The sequence below is a fragment of the Cyprinus carpio genome, unplaced genomic scaffold (assembly GCF_018340385.1).
Source record: "Cyprinus carpio isolate SPL01 unplaced genomic scaffold, ASM1834038v1 S000006767, whole genome shotgun sequence".
NCBI classification, from domain to species: Eukaryota; Metazoa; Chordata; class Actinopteri; order Cypriniformes; family Cyprinidae; genus Cyprinus; species Cyprinus carpio.
The window spans coordinates 69,658-89,092 of NW_024879361.1; the positions used below are offsets into that span (position 1 = coordinate 69,658).

Below are 19,435 nucleotides of genomic sequence, written 5' to 3' on the forward strand. Positions count from 1 at the left end.
CTATCACATAGTTCTTCATAATTAAAATAGTAACATCTATCTACTCTTGGGGATAGCAATGACAAAATATCATTAAAACATTATCAACAATAGCAACACAAAAAGTTTCTTGCTTCAATGAACAACAGAAAATGCAGTGAAAGTTATCAGAACTCCCTAAATCAAGACAAAAAGGAAATGACACGTTATAGTGCGTCTAGTTATCACCATTTGTTAGCTAAAAAAAAAAGAAATATCCACACATGTAGCAAAGAACCATTTCTGATATTTCCACTTCGAACATCATCAGTGATTGCTGATTAAAACTTTGTTCAACATTATCCAACAATCAGAACTCTTTTCTCTCATACAGCATTTTGGGGCGAATCCTCTGAAAAGATCCACACCAAATGATGAGTCTAAACACCTTGTAACACTAATATCGATTATGGATTATTTCACATAATAATACAGGTACTTTTGACAAATAGGCATACTTTTTGTGTACAAAAGGGAGTCTCTGCTACCCCTTTTGTTCTTAAAAAAGTGCAATCCCGACCACCCCAGTCCCTTTTTTCTACGACATACTCTGATTGCGGTTATAACGCGGTTTTGATGCTGTGGTGCCATCAGCGACTCCAAAACGTCGTCCGTCTGTCCCGCAGAAATCGCGTCCAGTTAATGCATCATGGCCTAGTATTGATTGTGCCTGACGCAAAACATTTAGGAAAGTGAGAAATATTAAAAACAACGAACAAAAATGGGTGATGCAAGCAGGTCAACTTAGCCCTTCCTCTGAACTCCAATGTAGCTGATCCTTGTCCCTATCAAGACACAAGGAGCGCGAACATAACTATACCTCCAACCAGAAGTTGTCTTGACATGTGGTGATGGGCCAAGAGAAAGAACGAGAAGAAGCGGCATCAGTCGAGAGGTGTTTTCGAGAGCGTCGGGCGTCGTGCGGTGAGCGAAGTGGAGGCGGCGAATGTCAAACCTTTGAGTCTTTTGCACCCTCTGGCAGATGTACGTCTCGGGGACGTTGGACTTTGCGGATTTTGGCACATGAAGAGATGGATCCATGTGTTTGCACTGGTTGCATTCGATCGTATCGTCCACTGGGGGGAGGGGGCCTGCCCTTCGAAGGCTTCATGCAGAAACATGTCATCTAGGTCCCAGGAGTTCAATCATCTGCAAAGAAAAAGACGGTAATGGTTCAACTATATATATACAACTGCAATCTACTTTTGACTGCGACAAAATGGGCAATACTCCAAAAAATCAAAAGGCCAGCCGATATACTTCAAAGAGAAGAACAAACTGAGGTGACGTCATTTCAAAAAACAAAATCTGGCACAAAATGGTATTTGGAGTTTGAAAACGATGGAAGTTTGTTTCCTCCAAAGGATATAAAAGACTTACGAAGAAAAAAAAAAAATCTACCTTACGGATTTCATCTAAAATTCTTACTTGGGTTGTTTCCTGCAAGTTTGTATCTTACGGGTTCAATGAAAAAAACGTCAGAACCTGCCATTACCATTTTTTATATATAATTTCAATTTCTGAAGAAAACAGGTAAAACCAACTGCGAGATTTCTAACTCTCAATAACATTTATACTCATCAATTCTTTCTGAAGCAAAGAAAAAAAAACAATTATCAATCTATATATAATATATCTATCTATATATATTATATAATATGATATAGATATATATATAGATATATATATATATTATATATAGTATATATATATAATATATTTATTTTATTTCATCGGACAAACTTTCAACAACTTTCCAGAAAAGTTTGGCTCTCAGCTGAGTAAAGAACACCTTCAAAAACCTTACTACACTGATATGGGTGTCTGTTTGTCCCAATGATTAGAAAAAAAAAAAAAAAAAAAAAAAGGTGTAATTGCAACGTGTTTTGCCCCCCTCACAATTCTGACTTTATCTTGCAATGCCAGACTGTTTGCAGATGACTGACTTACTCCTGTGAGTATTTCCTATAAGTTTGCAAGTATTATATCTCGCAATTCTGACTGTAATGCAACAATTTTGCTTAAGAGACATTAGCGATAAGGCCTATATCTCACAATTCTGAGAAAAATTTCTAGATGTAAACTTGCAAGTTGGCGTAAAACAAAAGTCAGAATTTTGAGATCACAATTAGAGTCCACATTTAGCTTTATATAACAATTTTCTGAAGAAAACAGAACTGCTGCTTAATGTCTCACCTTTCTTTTTCATTTTTTTGCGTTTAACCCAACACCAAAACTCGTAATTCTGATTTAAAAAAGTTGAGAAATGGACAAACTTGAGATGATAAACTCGCAAACACGCGAGGAAAATTTTAATAAATGTGAGATCACACAATTATCTCACAACTCTGACTTTTTTTTCTTTTTTTATTATTCCTCAAAATTGCGAGTGACCTCTTTTGCAGATGAGATGACTCCTCGACTTTGACTTTATAATAGACGCGATTGCAACTACTTTATAATCTCCGCATTCTGTCTGAGTAAAAAATGGCAAGATGTAAACTTGCAATTTTGTGCCAAAAAAGTCCAGACTTGTCCCCTGAGATAAGAAAATTGGTCCACGAATTTAACCTTTTAATTATATTTAAATTTCAGTTGCAGAAAAACAAATTCATCTTTACATACACTTACCACTCGCAGAGGGGTGCAAAAAAAAAACCGACTTCTGTCTCTCCCACTACTTGTCCTCCAACTACGCTTCTCTGTCAATATATTGGGCCTGAAACGTCCCTAGCTTACCTGAATCCTACCAGGATGGGTCCTCGCAATCATCCCGCCATCCATCATATGCCAACACCCGCCCACACTCCAGCCCCCCCCGATCCATCCTCATCTCTAAACACCACCTGGTTTTTCCCTCCCCTGACGGACCACAGTCCTTTACCACCAGAAAAACCTTCCACCCTTCAAGAACTCTCTGGCCTTTCTTCAGTTTTAAGGTTTCCTCTCGGCATCCTCTGACTTTGGTCTTGAACTTTTAGAACCGTTCCAGCAAGGACGGCCAACATCCGACTCCTCTTTTGCACATTGCAGGACCCGGTGAACTCAAGGCAGGTTTTGAACTTGGTGCCAGTGCTCATAGGTTGTTTGCTAACCCATGCCGTCAGTGGGTACAGGGATTGCTGAGGTAATCTATCCGGTTCTCTCTGTTGATAGTAAATCATATATAGAAATCTCACCTTCAGCACAGGGAGGAGAAAAATGGGCGAAAGTCCTCAAATTACCTCATCCTTGCTTGTCCTCAGCTTCTTCTTTTTCCTTTTTCACTATTATCGTCCCTTTGTTCGACCCTCCAGAAGAAGACCGGTCTGGATTCTCGGACGCTTCTGAGGCTTGGAATCCTCGCTCACGGGTCTCTTGAATCCAGCAAAGCTCATTTGCGGTTTTTGGGGGGGGCTCATCCGGAGACGAGAGGCCGCAGCCCAGCCTCTGGTTCTCCCATGGTCGTCGCTGTCTGCAGTGCTCACCGGTGCTGTTGGGAGGACTAGAGCTGTTCCTCATGTGCCCCTCCTGTGGACATGCAATATGAAAACACTAATTTAACCACTAGTTTCACTGAATGTTTCTTGAATTAAGGCAACGGTCTGAAGTCTGAAGATGGAACAAAACAGTGACCGAATAACTTCACTGCATGGTTCAGAAGACTTATGGTGAAAAATTAATAAACACAAATCATACCCACACCCACGAACCCTGCTGATCAAGTTGCAATATTTATAATGATAAGAAAAGGCAGACCACACCAGTGCAAGATGAAAAAATGCCTACTTACAATAACTAAAGATCTCTATGATGGAACATTTCACATTTTGCAGTATGATAAAGGCTAAATAGAAAATAACAGTGCCTGCAACCCTGAATCATTAATAGGTGCGTTGAACAAAAGTCCAGTATTAAATTAAAAAATGTCTAAATCCCACATACGACTCAAACTTGCATCATTATGAAATTTTAATATAAATATTTCAGTCAGGAATTTGCTAATTTAAATTTCATAATGACAAACGAGTTCAGTAGTTTACAGACATTTTTGGAGTCTGATAAAGGCTAAAATGTAAAACATGTAATAATGAAAATTCCCAGCAATCGTTTATTAGATCAATGACCAGTTCAGTGACCAGGAAGCACTAAACACACAAACAGTTTAACTGAATCACCAAGTAAAAACAGTGACTATCACAAACCAGGGTAAGAGAAGCAAAAGTGTCAAGCAAAGCTCTTGTAGAGTCACTCCTAAAATTAAAAAGCTACCACCTAAGAGAAACAAAGACTGTCCTGGAAATGCAAGCGTCTGGCACAATGAAACCGCTCTCTGTAAAAATAAGGTACACAAATGTCAGGTTTATGAACTTCCACTGTATGTTCAGAATTATTTTAAACCTCCCCCTCATTTTGCTGTCAGGTCATAATCAGATTTCTTGGTCACGAATAATGAACTCAGAAAGCATGGATCCACATCAATGGTGGATTATTTTGGTGCTTATGTGTTCATCTCTCTGCTACCCTTACTTTTGTTTATACCCTCATTTACTGTTTGTTTCCTTGCTATTAAAAGGCCATCATTTATTTGTGCACTATGAAGGGGGCTATGTCTCCTCTGTGCTGAGTACTCTGTGGAAACGAAAGCAAGTCGTAAGCAAATAAATAATAATGCAAGACTGAATAGAGAGGAACTACATAATGATCTTTCTGAAAACAGACTCAATATAAAGCTGAAAGGACGGCAAAAGCAAATATTATGAAATCACTAGCTGTTACAAAACATAGTTGAGCTGCCTACATAGACATCATTTTAGAGAACAGGGGCTTTCTGTTAATGTGAAGGGATGTTCTGAGAACAAGATGTAGTTTTTTACAAAGAAGGCACTCCCAGAATGCACTGCAACAAGCTCAAAGAAAATCAATGAAAATGGCAGACTAAAAGCCTACAGTGGGATATTTTCTATTAAATATTGCCTACTTCCAAGCATAAAGTTTCTGGACGTCCAATGCTCAGATGATGATATGGAAACCAAATCCACAAATGCACCAAAAAATAAATAAAAGAATAGTGGGTTTTATTCCATTATTGATAACCTGAATGAAATGCTTTTATTATCCTTTAACGGTTTACATTTACTTGGGTGCAACCATCTTAGTATATCATCATTTCATCTGCACTTACTATTTGGTTACCCCAAAACTTACTATTTATTTATATATATATTGTTATTATCTAACCATCATTGCCAATGTCATTTGAGACTTGAGTGTCCCCATGCACTGTATGTTAGCAGATAAGCTGTTTCCTTCCAAAGGCAGTGCCCTATGTAGACAGCACACTGGGTTTTGGAACATTTGAGGATATTATCGGACCCTTCATGCATTAGGTTTCCTCGAGTAAACCTCCATCCCTTTGAAGGATCCATTAAAGAAAAGACCTGAAACTGAAGTGTTTGTGGATGCACACACACTGCTGTTGTGAAGAATGGCACTTAGAGACAAGGTCTGGGATGAGAATGGAGGAGGACTGGAGTGGGCCCTCTTACCCTGGGAGGGAGGGCTGAGGTTTTTTTTGTTGGAGGGGGGGCTGTCTCTCAGCGGCCATGACATAAGAAGCCCCCACCATTTCTGTTGAATCAAAACAAGAGCATCAGGCAGCAAAGCAGCTCATAAGAGGTGGTGCCACCAAAAAAGAAAAAAAAAAAAAATCCCATGGAACAACCCAGTGATACCACCACTGCCCAAGGATAGGAACCTCTGGAGGTCGAACTTAGTGTCAGATCGTTGACGATAGCGATCTTGAGGAAAGCAAGGCCACACTTCCCCTGCAACTCGGGACAGCACTTTCTATCAAAGTACCAGCACAGTGAGTAGCATTTTTACCACACTCACCTCTCAGTTACATAACAAAGACCAGATCATACTCACCAAATCCTGTGGATTAAGGAATATAGAGGCCGGCATATGCGAGCAGAGCACAAAAAGTGCCGAAATTGTTGAAATCTTCCACTGTCCGTTCCGCTTAAATGTTGAACTGTAGCCCTGCAATTAAAAACAGCGTCAATAAATGACATAAATCTTTTAAAAGTGACTATTGTATCTATTAGTGTCAATGAGTTTAAAAGGTTAAAATCAGCATTGTCATTCTTGATGAAAATGATTAAAGCCACATTTAACATTTGATTATGACCAAACTTGTTTAAGCCGAATCAGCAATGAAGCAAATGTGTGCCTCATTAAATTATTATGAACTTCATCTCATTTTAAATCAGGGTAAAGTATGAACGTGTAAACCATGGAATTAAAATTAATCATCAGGATAACATTACATTCTGCACCACTTACGTCACCAAATGGATTTAAAAACAAACCAACAAACAACAAGTGACCTGCTTTCAAACAGGTAGTCGGTCCCACCCCTAGCACATGCCATTGGTTTGAGTCACTGTTGTTGTTCTGGGTTGGTCACAATGCTCAAACAAAACCAGGTAATGGTTTGAGAGCATTACGAGCTTTTAAGTTTTTATAGGAGAATCAACACTATTGTCCTCTGCATACAGATTGTTACAGGTTGGTTAAAGAAGTTAAAATCCCATTTAATTTGCTCCATAGGGGAACTGGATTTTCAACAATAACTTATAAAACCTTAAAAGACAGCCAACATACGTGTACTAGACTGGTTAATCAACAGTATGTGTTTATACTGAAAACCATTCAGGCGGCATTAATCTCAACTTAATTGTTAAAGATGTTTAATAGCGGAAAACCAGGTGCAAAAACTATATTACCATGATTCTACAAAAAAAAAAAAAAAAAAAAAACACCAATCACAGAATTGAAAAAAAAACAAAATAATGCCGAAAGAATTATATTCTATATTCAAAAGTCTTCTTTAAATCAAACAGGTTTATATTTCTCCATAGGGTTTCCATTCGATTGGTCGAGATGTATTTCCATTTTTGAAACAAAAAAAAAAATGTGCCAAATAAAATAATATACTATAATAATAATACTAAGAAATAATAATTATATATATAATATATATATTATATATATATATATATATATATATATATATATATATATATATATATATATATATATATATATATATATATATATATATATGCACATATAAATCTCTAGCCTCTGCTTTACTTTGCAAACCGGAGAGTGGAGGAGTAAAGCAGAGTCCGCGCATGCGCAGTCGCGCACTGGCTCTGTCAACTGTGCAAACATTCGACAATATTTAACACCAGCGAGCAAAAGACACATCACCGTCAGACACTTACACGATCGACACCAATGTAAAACCTCACGCCTGACATACTACAGAAACGCCATTTACTTCGACAAAACTACATGTTTGATGTAAACACGTTTTAAATAACGTGACCGATTGTAAAAGGGCTTGTTTTAGCGACTCGATGCACATTGACTCAACACTAACAGTCCAGAAGAGAACGAAAAAGAGCTTAACAATATAAAGCGCTTATGAAAATTGTGAAAACTATGAAGAAAAAGCAGAAAAAAGACTCCGATCTTCTTTAATTCAATCAAGCTAAACCGCATCTAATGAGTAAATGAGTTAGCCAACATTGCTAATGGGATCGCCTAAAACCAATGACATTATCACTTCCTCTGATGAATCTACTTATTTTAAGAGATCAAACTAGTAAATAACTAAGTAAAATCACTGAAATAAGATATGTATTTTTTTTTTTTACATTTTCGATTTGATGATCACACGTTGCGTACAGTGTTCAACAAGGAAAGCCTATTTTGAGCTGTAACGTTAAGTGCATTGAGAATTAATCAGAAAACAAATTCAGGCAGAAAACACTGTACAAATACAATACACAACGACATCTAAAAATGAACAAAATAAAAACTGTTATAACTGGGTACAAAATCAAAATCTTCTTACCTGTGTGTCAAACGGACAAGTCGTCGAGCTGTTGTCCATTTCTATAACGAAAAGAAAAATCTGTTTTAGCTCAAGATCACAATTATTCAAAAACATTAGAGCAGCTGCTCAGTTCAGTCAATCATTACATAGAATAACCTTGTCAGACAAATTAAAGTTTTAAAAAGGGATTTATGATTAATGCACAGAATCACGTCACGTATCTCCACAGCTAAACAAACTGCAAAAATACATATAACTCTTCTGACTACTTTATATATCCATCTACTTCATCTTCATTTGATTATTTATTATGTTTCCGGATCATTTTATTAAAGAAAACTATGGTTTTTAATCTTTTTGATAGGCAGTCCTCGAGCTCTGTTAGCCTGCTAGCAACTACAGACCTGATCTATTATGTTTATAATAACACTATACAATTCATAACGCATCAATTATGATCAATATCGCGACTACACAACTAAATCCTCAAGTAGATCGAACTGTAATGTATTTAAACAAAACTTTATCCACTTTTTTCCTCCCCTGTAGGAACTTGCTAATTGGCTAGCCGTCACGCTAACATTGTTATGACTGATGTTAGTGTCTATAGTGTTTTATTCACGCTTACCTGCAGCTGAAACCAGATAGGGGACCCACGCGACGGTTAAAAAGGCAGATAGTTATCCTGTATCGAAAAACAGGCGATGACAAGTGGCAGGAGAGATGGGAAAAACAGTGGTGAGATATGTCCGAATGTGATGAAGATGTGATGGGTGAAACCCAGACAGACAGATCTGCTCATCTGCCAAAAATAAAAGCCCTCGTTGCAGTCATAGGGATTACCCATCTGTTGTCAGTTTACAGGCCAGAAATATAATACACACGTAAAATGTGTATTATGCACTTCGAATAGAATTAGATTAAAAAAAAAAAAAATCAAACCAAACCATGTGACATTTATTTTTAAATAAATAACCACAAATACACGCCTTTCAAACAAAACAGAGCAAAAATCACTTGATAGAGTGTATAAATCTGTCTTTCTCTTTATTATTAATCTGTGAAATGTTTGTGAGCAGGTGCACAAACCACAACTACATGCAAATAAAATTACTTATGAAATGAATAAATAATAATAAATAAGCGCACCCAATCTGAGCAAATACAGGAAATATATATATTATATATATATATATATATATATATAATATATATATATATATATCATTGAAAGATGGAATAGATGGCAAAATTAAATTTACTAAACAGAGAAATATATGTCATAAATATTTTTGCAAAATGAATAAATGTATACATTTTGTTTAAAAATGTATTTAACTGTAGGGTTGCAAAAGTTAGCACACACTTGATTAAAGGCAAGGTAGGTGATTTGGTTCAAAAACATTTTTTTTGTTATGCTGGTTGAAAGTCTCTTCACATCCCGATAGCAATCACTAAATTAAAGCGGTCTAAATGTATTTATGTGTTTACAGGTATATTAGGTTTGTGGAAGACGTAGGACCATAAAATGTTCATCCAATCATATCCCCTGGTCTGAGGACAACGATAGGCTGCCTGTCAACATATGTATTTGCATGCTCCATTACGCTATTGCAGACCAAGTCAGAATGGAAGGCATTAATATTATAATATTATTTATTCAACCCTCCACCATCTCAGTCTCTCATCGTGTTGCTGGTTAGCCTCTGCTCTGCACGTGCACGTTCATGTGTTTTGGAGGAGGCGTGGCTTCGGAGAGTGATTTGCAGGGAGGGTGGAAGCTTATGCTTTCAAAGCTAGCTTGCTATTGCTAGCCTCTCCAAAATCCCCTACCCTATCTTTAAATTCAACAAATGTGTAACATTCTAGTACTCTATATGTCCTCCATAATTTTAGGTATACTGCTCTGACCCTTCTTGGCATGGAGTATACAAATTCATGACAAATTGTTACATCTATCCCTATTTAACCCTCAGAAGGTATTTCACCTTGAGAGAATGTAAATGTGACCCTAGCGACCAAAACAGTCTCAGGGTTGCAGGGGTATATTTGTAGCAATAGCCAAAAGTACATTGTATGGGTCAAAATTATTGATTTTTCTTTTATGCCAAAAATTATTAGTATATTAAGTGATGATCATGTTCCATGAAGATATTTAGTAAATTTCCTATCGTAAATATAAGTAATATGAATTGCTAAGAAATTTTTTTTTTTTTTTGCACCCTCAGATTCCAGATATTCAAATAATTGTATCAAGCCAAATGTTGTTCAATCCTAACAAACCATACATCAATGGAAAGTTTATTTATTCAGATTTCAGATTATGTCTAAATCGTAATTTGACATTTAAGATTAGGTTTTGTGGTACAGACGTCACAAATAGTCATTTTGTTGAAAATGACTATTTGACGTACTAAAAAAACGTATATATATATTATATATATATATAAGATATATATATATTATATATATATGATATATATATAGATATATATATATATATTAGTGCTGGTCAAATGATTAATCGCGATTAATCGCATCCAAAATAAAAGTTTTTGTTTACATACTATATGTGTGTGTACTGTGTATATTTTATAATGTATATATAAATACACACACATACAGCATATATTTCTGAAAATATTTACATGTATTTACATGTATTTATTATATTCTTATATTTTATATTAATATAAAATATATTTAATATATTAAACATAACATATTTTTCTTAAATGTATACATGCATAGGTGTTTGTAATTTATATACATACACACACACCACACACACACACACATATGTATATCTATATATTTATATATATGTTATATATATATATATATATATATAGATATTATATATATATATATATATATGTATATATATGTATATATAGGTATATGTATATATATATATATATGTATATATATATATATATATATATATATGTATGATTGATAGCATGATAGCAAATAATATATATGTGTGTGTGTGTGTGTGTGTGTGTGTGTGTGTGTGTGTGTGTGTGTGTATATAATTTTATAGGTTTCTATTTACAACGTGGTTTTGCAGCATCTAGCAATGTAGCCAATCCCAGACATATCTGTTGATTTAATGAACACAATGGCCAATCAGAGGCGTTTAAATTAGGATCCACTTAACGTTGGCGCTTGCTTTGTTCAGTGTTGAGTTTGTTCAAGCACTCTCGCTAAAGCAGTGTAGAGCTTTAATGATTTCACGGAACTTTGTGAGATCACGAAGAACTTGAGTGACAGTGTTTAAGTGATTATGAAGGGATCACGCTTTACGCACTTTCTTGGCTATAAGCTATAGTGGGACTTTTGACATGGTTTCCATAAAATCGCACACACGCACACACACACACACACTAAATTTATGTTTGTGAATGATGTTAATAGAATTGAGACAAGTCTGTTAACACACACAGTGTCAGCGGTGAATACAGCTGCTGATGCAGGAAGACTCGTGTGCCTCATTCTGCCAACCAAAGAAAGTCTGCAGAGATCATATTACAGGAAGCTCCGCCCATCTCCAAACGCATTCTCGACTGACTCTACTCCTCTCACTGTAAGTACTATTATATACAATTTATAATACAATTTATACAATGTGTTGCTTTTTTATGTGTGTTCTGTGATGCATTTACTTTATCTGTGCGCAAAGAGCTCATCCTTGCGCTAAACAGCTGTACAGCAAGAAACATGAGTCAGCTCACTGCAAAGGGCTAAGCTAGAGCTAACGTTACAGGGCAAGTCAGTCCAGAATGAAATAAACCTCACGGCAGCATTTTTGTACTATATGACTCATAATTTCATGTTAATACGTTCTGGGGAACTATGTCAGCTTTAGCATTGCATTGATAATGGGCTTTAATTTATCACAATGGTTTCCTGGTGATGGACATCCTGAAAGGAGTAAAACGCTCGAGATCTGCTGCAGGATCCTGGGAAAAGGAATCGATATCAGGCGTATGAATGTTAAAAAGGACAGCTGGTTCAAAGTCATGGCAATGAACAGTTGAAGTTATTAGTTGAAAGGGTCACTGTGAACACTATTTTATCTGTATTTCTCACAGGAAAAGCAGACATCTCTCAGATTCAACAAAATGCCTGGAAACCTCTTAAAAAATCCTAATGGATATGGTAAGTCGACATTTACACTACCATTCAAAAGGTCATATTTGATAAGCAAAGATGCATAAAAGTAATCAGAAGTGACAAAGTCATTTATAATGTTAATGGTGTTTGTTTATGTTTACTCAAGGTTTACTGAAACCTTGAGTAATGATGCTGAAAATTCATCTGCTAAATGCATTTTTGAAAGTAAAATAATTCCATAGTTAATCAGTATGTAGTTAAGTTAACTGCATGCATAACACAAAATAATAATAATAATAAAAATAAATAAAAATGCTGTTTAGATGAAGTAATAGTTAAAGATGAACTAATTTGCATCTCATTGGCTCTCCTTTTGTTAAATAAAATGATCAGAGCAGTAAAATGCACTTCAGGCACATTGATATCTGGAAAACTTGTATCTTCATCAGAGGATCTGGAACATTGGGAGCTGACAGAGAATGGAGGCGATCAATGGCGGACAGAGGACATGCCGGAGGACTGTGGACACACTTTCAATGACGAATCAATCACTAAATACTTCTGCACCTCTTTCGAGTAAGGGATTGAATAGTAGCCCGAACAGATGAGGGTGGGGAAAATAAGGCTGTTTTTTCTTGGTGAAAAAGGATCCTTGTCTCTGTCTTTCACACTCCCTGCTTGTGTTTTAACATGTCTTCATTCATCATTTGTATATCTGGGTGTTTCAGTGTCTATTTCTGCTCTGTTCCAGGCTGTGTATGAAACGACAAGTGATTGACCTGCTGGCAGAGGGTTACGACCCTGAAAATTTAGATATTGCACAGCCAGCGGTCAATGTGGAGGACTGGTAAGCCTTGATGATATGGACTTAATGGCACAAGTTTTGTTTTGTCATGTTGCCCATTCAGTCATTTCTTTTGAATGTAGGTTCTGTAGCCGAGCAGACTGTGGATGCATTTATATGCTCACTGTGACTCTGCTTGATGAAAACCTAGAGGTCATAGAAGAATTTAAGCCAGATGAAGTGACCCTTGACCCCGACTCTGACGACTGCTCTTGGAAACAGGTATGAGTGCAGAATCCAGTCCAGTTTTGCATAACACACCCACTTAACCTTTAACCCTATACAGCCTATTGTATTGTATTTGCAAGGTATCTAAATGATCAAAACTCTACTGAAAAATCTGTTCTACACAATCTACCACATGCCTTCTGATTTAGAATTTTTTAGTAAGTAAACATCCTTTTAGTATAATTGTACAAACATCCAACTTCAGGTCTTGATTCACATCTTTTTGCTTTGAAAACTTTTGAAAAAGTAAACAAACTTTATATTATTAGTAATATTTCAAGATGTGCACTTATAGGAATGAAGCAACTGTATCTATCTACACTTTAGACTGTAGTACTTTTACAAATACAAGTTTTTCTGAAGGTCCAGAATTTATCAAAAGTTGCTGATTTTTTTTTTTTTTATAAAACTACTGTCATAATTATTCAACCCTTATTCAACATTGCTGTTTTAAAGTCACTTATTTGTATGATAGAAAACCAAATTGTCTTAAAACACAATTAAGACTTTAGAAACTCTATTAGAAAACAGAATTAGTTTGAGCTTGCATCTGCTTAATTTGAGTAGTCAACAGAGTGCTCACAAAAGCTATAGAAAATAAATAGTTTTATTACATCAGAAAGTCTATGGTAATATAAAGCTTACCTAGACACTTAAAGTTCCTATGGACAAAGCTGGCAGCCTTATTCCTAAGATTAAAACATGTTGTACCAGAAAACCTTTGAGGTTGTTAAAGAAAAAGCACCATATCATAAAGAATGGGCCAAGATTGCAGTAGACAGGTGACAGACGCTTCAAAGCACTCACAGAGTTTATTGGAGGTTATAAAGAACAAAAGATTGGTTACCAAATTTGATTTTTGGGGGTTTAATAATTTTGTACATGAATGTTTAGAGCCAAATAGATGTTTTTTTTTTTGGTCATTATTCATAAATTGTATTTTCTCAGAATTACTCAAGTGTGCATTGATAAATTTTTTCTCATAGTTTACCGATGCCTTTGTTGAATTGTTTTCATAAAATTTTCTTGACAGCAAAATGCCTTGCAGGTCAAGGGTGATGAATAATTTGTATTGCAACACTGTGTGTGTCAGGTTTTACAGGTGAAGAACTAAATAGGGAAATAAAAAACAAACTAGTGCCATCAAACGATTAATCGCATCCAAATTAAAAGTTTTTGTTTACATAATACTGTGTGTGTACTGTGCATATTAAATACACACATACAGTATATACTTTGTTTACATGTATTTACATGTCTATAATCATATTCATATAATTTATACAACATATAAATATTTTTAATATATAAACATTATTTTTTTTTCTGAAATGTATACATGCATGTGTGAAATCTACACAATACACACACATTTATTATGTAAACAAAAACTTTTTTGGCGATGCAATTAATCATTTGACACCACTAAAAATCAAAAGAGATGCAAACTGCTATCTCAGCTTTGATCATGCAAACTTATACTTCTGTTATAGGTGAGCCACACATTCACAGATTATGGTCCGGGCCTTCGCTTCATCTCTTTTGCACACGGCGGTCAAGACACCAAGTATTGGAAGGGCTGGTTTGGAGTGAGAGTGACTGGAAGCTCTGTTACAGTAGATCTCTAAACACCAATTAGACAAAATTATGATTGATTAAAAAGGACCAGATGTATTTTCTCGCACCTTGCTTTTAGTTTTGCAGATACTGCTCTAGGTGTAATAGTAACTAAATATACAGCTGAAGCTGTACATGTAATGCTTGGCCTTAAAAAGCATGTTATCAGATTAGAATTTTAGTTTTTTTAGAGGTATTTCTGTTCAACCACTAACTACCTCGTTATGCCCCTGCAAGCTATGCATTTAGTTAGCTTACATTAACAATGCACTTCTAATGAAGTTTCTATATGCATTAGATCTTCAATTAGCATAATCTCCTAATGTGATATGCAATAAAAATAGGTCTGTATCATGCACACTTAAATAAAAGGAGTGTCAAAACATGATCTGTTTTAGACCTTCCTTCATCAAACAATATATTGCATTTATAGTTTTGCACTGAAACATTTGCGTTTTTATGACTTGGCCTTTTTCATCTTACTGCAAGCGAACAAGTTCAGGTCAGATGAAGACTGTATTTGAACTACCATTGAGAAGTTTAGGGTTGGGGGGAGTTTTAATGTTTTTGAAAGAAATCTGTTACGCTCACCAAGGCTGCATTTATTTAATCAGAAATGCAGTAAAAGTGTAATATTTTGAAGTATTATCACAATTTATTATTACACTGTTTTCTATTTGAATATGTTTTAAAATGTCATTTATTCCTGTGATGCAAAGCTGAATTTTTGGCATCATTATTCCAGTCTTCAGTGTCACACGATCCTTCAGAAAAATCATTCTAATATGCTGATTTGATGCTCAGCAAACATGTCTTATTATTATCAATGTTGAAAACATTTGTGCTGCTTAATATTTTCTGTGGAAACAGTGATGCATTTCGTTTTTCAGAATTCATTGATCCTTATATCAGCATATACTGACTGTGGGATGCAGGAAAATAAGGCTCAGAGAAGGAAATCATTTTATATTTTTTATTCAAGAGATGACTTTTAATAACCAAATTTTAATTAAAAACTAATCTGTTCAAAACCGACTGTGGTCAAAAGAACATTAACTTTTATTAAAGTATGTCACATCACAAAATAAATTAATCATAAATCAAAAGAGTAACAACTGTATCTTAATTTCCTTCAGTCAACAGGTCACAAATAGTCTAAAATAGCTTTGTGCAATCATACTTGTTCAGGACAATAATGTCATATAAAACATCATAATTAACAATGACAGTCAATATAAAACTGAACAGTGAATGTCTTTTCATAGGGAGATGCTCTGATAAATATAATGTATTATGATATTTTTGGTTTTGTACACACTGACCAACTTTTACGATGTGATTGCACACTCAGATTCAAGTAGTGTGTGTGTGTGTATCAGTCTCCAGCAAATACATTTTGGTTTAAATGTCAAGGGCTGAAACGGATGATTATCAAATGTTGTACAATAATACAAAAAAATATAAGTAACATCATGACATAACCATAACCTGTGTATGTGTGCCCTGGCATGAGTTTTTCTCATTCGGCTTGTGATTGCATCTGCTTGCAAAAGGCCTCAAACTGCTGCTGTTCAAGTTCAGTCATGACTTTGTTCAGGGCATAAATCTGTAACACACCAAAAACAGAGAACAAACAAACTGAGATGAATTGATCTGAATTGAAATGAAATGGAAATAAACTAAATTTGAGGATTTTTAACATTTAAAATAAAGAAATGACAAAGTGAAATTAAAAAATGCAAGTAAATGAGTAATTGATCATACTGATCATGCAACTTTGTACAGACGGTTACATGATCTGAAGGATCATGTCACACTGAAGACTGGAGTAATGCTGAAAATTCAGCTTTGCATCACAGGAATAAACTACATTTTAAAGTAAATGCATAAACAGTTATTTGAAATGGTAATAATATTTCACAAATATGACTGTTTTTTTTTTTTTTGGATCAAATAAATGCAAAATGCAATGTGACCTCGGCTCTTTGTCTCTGCTTTAGCTCCTGCTGGGCTGATTTCTGTTTGGTTCTGTCTCCACGGGTCGGTGTGTGCTGCTTCTGTTTGTCTTTTCGACAAGCTGGCTCCATTTTAGGCAAATATGAGTCCAGATTATAATTTCACTGAAATAAAAACCGGTTACTGAAGCCACACATTTAAACAGATAACAGTATAATGTACAGTGCATCAGAGATTTTCAATCTTTTAGATGCCACATATACATTTAATAATGCACCGTCTACTATCATCTTAATAATGTATAAGGGACTTTCATCCTCAAATTTAAAAGCATGTATATAGTTTCTCGTATAAAGACAATTTATACTGTGAAGAACTATTATAAATGTCAAAAAAAAAGAAAGAAAGAAAATAGTTTAGAAAAAGTCTACTCATTTTAGCACTGTACATGTACTATTTATTCACTGATATATATCTAAATTATATTTATTTCTATTATTTTAATCGTTTTAGTCTCTTTTTCTTTTTAAATGTACACAGTTTTTCTCATTCCCACGAACTAGCAATCCGTGGGTTTTTTTGTCATTTTAAAACAGCTGGAATCGTTTATTAAATAACACTATAAGAGAAAAGTCATTTTCGTTATTATTTCTGATTAATTTAGAACTAAGTGTAATTCACTTTTTTTCAGAATATCCATCCATACCTTTCTGTTCATTAGCATAGCTCGTAACATTAAACCTTGTCAGAAATGACTAACGTTATCCATTATCGCACAACAAACTCAATCCGTGAAGACTATAAGAAATATCTGTTCATTAGAGTAGCTCTTAAGAAATAAAAAGATTCAATAGTGGTTAAATTATTAATTTGGTCTTATATTATTAACATATGTTGTACGTGAAGACTATAAGAAATACAAACAAGCGAAAGCAATAAAAAGGCTGTGCAAACTGCACAGGAGTTTGCGGGGTGTTCTTTGGCAGTGAGTGAATGAAGGAGTAAGTACCGGATTTGTATAGTATTTTAAAATTGTAACGACAGTAGTCTTCTTTATCGAAGGCCTTTCTTCTCTGTACGGTCATTTCTCTACTGTGCGACAGAGCGTCGAGTGGTTATGACGCAATCGGCCTACTACAAAAACTGTTTCTACGGGGCCATAATGTAACATAGAACGTGATGGAGCCCTTTTATTACATTGTCGTGTATCTTGAGAAATAAATAAAAAAACGGACAAATGGAGTCTTTAAAAACGCCTTATGTAAAAGTTATTCGCTGTCCAAAGTGACAAAAATGAATGGGAGTCAATGGGATGCTACAACAGCAGGTGAAATGCTACAAGATGGCGGCACGCGGCCGACTTCAACTTCCGGTTCGACTTCCTTTTAGTTGTAAGGCAGTAGGTTTTAGGGTTTGTAGGGTTTAGCTAGTAGGCGTCTTCTGGTGTTGTATAATTCTTTGCTAGAAGGTTCCTATTAACGTTGCGTTCAGATGGGATCGACGGGAACTAAAAGGTAGCCTATTTACGCACAATTAATTTAATTTATTTTATTTCACTTTAAATTACTAAATTACTAAAATTCCTTTTTAGTTGTAATAACACTGAAAATGCATTGGTGTTGTATAATCGGCTGGAAAGTGTGTGACAACTAGCCCCGGTCTCTCTTATTATATGAAACAATGAAGCGTTGCAAAAAAAAAATCCATGAAAACCTTTATAAAATATAAACGGATATAACGTACACTGTCATAATAATAGTTTCTTTTTTTTTTTTCCAGCATTTGTTGCTTGCAAAACTAAAGGCAAACACAAGAGGACGCTCTTATACAGCTATTGAAGATTGAGACCGCTTGATACTTTTGCGAACACTTGATTTATGGTATTTCAGTTCATTAATTTACCTTGTTTGTGTGTATTACATTACATTAACCATAGGTTATTTTTTATTCTGTAACAGCTGGACAGACTGAGTTACTTCAGTATCTAGAGACCAAACTTTTGCATATATATTTCTTACATACCAGCCCTGAAAGTGCTAAATCATTCAGAACTAGTAATAAAAACATTTCACTCTAGTTTTTACCTCCCTGCCACTTTGGAATTTAAATGTATTCCAGTGTTTTTATTAAATTACTTGCGTGAAATAATTCAAAAGCTCAGTTTGTTCTTTTTAAAGCATATTTTTTTTCCTCCCAGAGCAGGCCTGTCACAAATGCTGCGCTCGCAGTTATTGTTATCCTCATGTATCAGACGACAAAAACACTCATATGTCACCAGAACAACAGAAAACTGTATGTAGAGGTGTCAGGCTGTCAGACACCAATGGACCACCTAGGAAAAAACTGCTAAAAGCTCTCGGCGAAGGCCTACAGATCATCATTTACGTAAATATTGGTTAATCCGATACCTGGCAGAACCTGATGAGGCATAAAAATGTCAAAGAGACTATAAACTATCCCGTTTGGATCGTGTCATCAGAGTAACAGAAGACCTGTATAATTGTAAAAATGCCCCAAAACAAGACATGTGTGTCATTGATGGGTTTACTTCAGTTTTGACCATATATGATGCTGTATTTTTACGAACCCTCACTATACACTCATATAGCTGTCCTCAAGTTTATGCCCTTTGGCACCGCTGTGCCACATGAAATTTATCATGGCACATTCCGATGTGTTTTCCTGGATTCCTTCCCCAACACAGGAGAGCACTCGCTCTGTAATAATATCCAAGGAAGAACAACTGATCCTAAATGCAACAG

The 19,435-nt window shown here is 35.2% G+C and overlaps 2 protein-coding genes and 1 pseudogene across 2 annotated transcripts; 1 reads left to right on the forward strand and 2 right to left on the reverse strand.

Moving 5' to 3' along the window:
- Nucleotides 1-344: 344 nt before the first annotated feature.
- On the reverse strand, nt 345-8,184 carry LOC122144822 (annotated as a pseudogene).
- Nucleotides 8,185-11,354: 3,170 nt separating this feature from the next.
- On the forward strand, nt 11,355-15,105 carry LOC109097434 (F-box only protein 2-like). Its single transcript, XM_042756000.1, has 6 exons — nt 11,355-11,498; nt 12,007-12,073; nt 12,478-12,604; nt 12,780-12,875; nt 12,956-13,094; nt 14,594-15,105. The coding sequence occupies exons 2-6, from the start codon at nt 12,037-12,039 to the stop codon at nt 14,726-14,728; spliced, it is 534 nt and encodes a 177-aa protein (XP_042611934.1). The 5' UTR covers nt 11,355-11,498; nt 12,007-12,036; the 3' UTR covers nt 14,729-15,105.
- Nucleotides 15,106-15,676: 571 nt separating this feature from the next.
- Nucleotides 15,677-17,053, reverse strand: LOC109097435 (small vasohibin binding protein). Its single transcript, XM_042756001.1, has 2 exons — nt 16,694-17,053; nt 15,677-16,323 (listed from the first exon to the last, which is right to left on the reverse strand). Exons 1-2 carry the CDS (start codon nt 16,802-16,804, stop codon nt 16,237-16,239), a joined length of 198 nt encoding a protein of 65 aa, XP_042611935.1. The 5' UTR covers nt 16,805-17,053; the 3' UTR covers nt 15,677-16,236.
- Nucleotides 17,054-19,435: the final 2,382 nt, after the last annotated feature.

Bases quoted from the DNA above. Each gene is read 5' to 3' on its own strand.
- LOC109097434 (XM_042756000.1), top strand. From the start codon at position 12,037: ATGCCTGGAAACCTCTTAAAAAATCCTAATGGATATG. The intron at 12,074-12,477 runs GTAAGTCGACAT...TATCTTCATCAG, and splicing joins AAAAAATCCTAATGGATATG to AGGATCTGGAACATTGGGAG. The intron at 13,095-14,593 runs GTATGAGTGCAG...CTTCTGTTATAG, and splicing joins ACGACTGCTCTTGGAAACAG to GTGAGCCACACATTCACAGA.
- LOC109097435 (XM_042756001.1), bottom strand. From the start codon at position 16,804: ATGGAGCCAGCTTGTCGAAAAGACAAACAGAAGCAGCACACACCGACC. The intron at 16,324-16,693 runs GTCACATTGCAT...GGTGTGTTACAG, and splicing joins AGCAGAGACAAAGAGCCGAG to ATTTATGCCCTGAACAAAGT.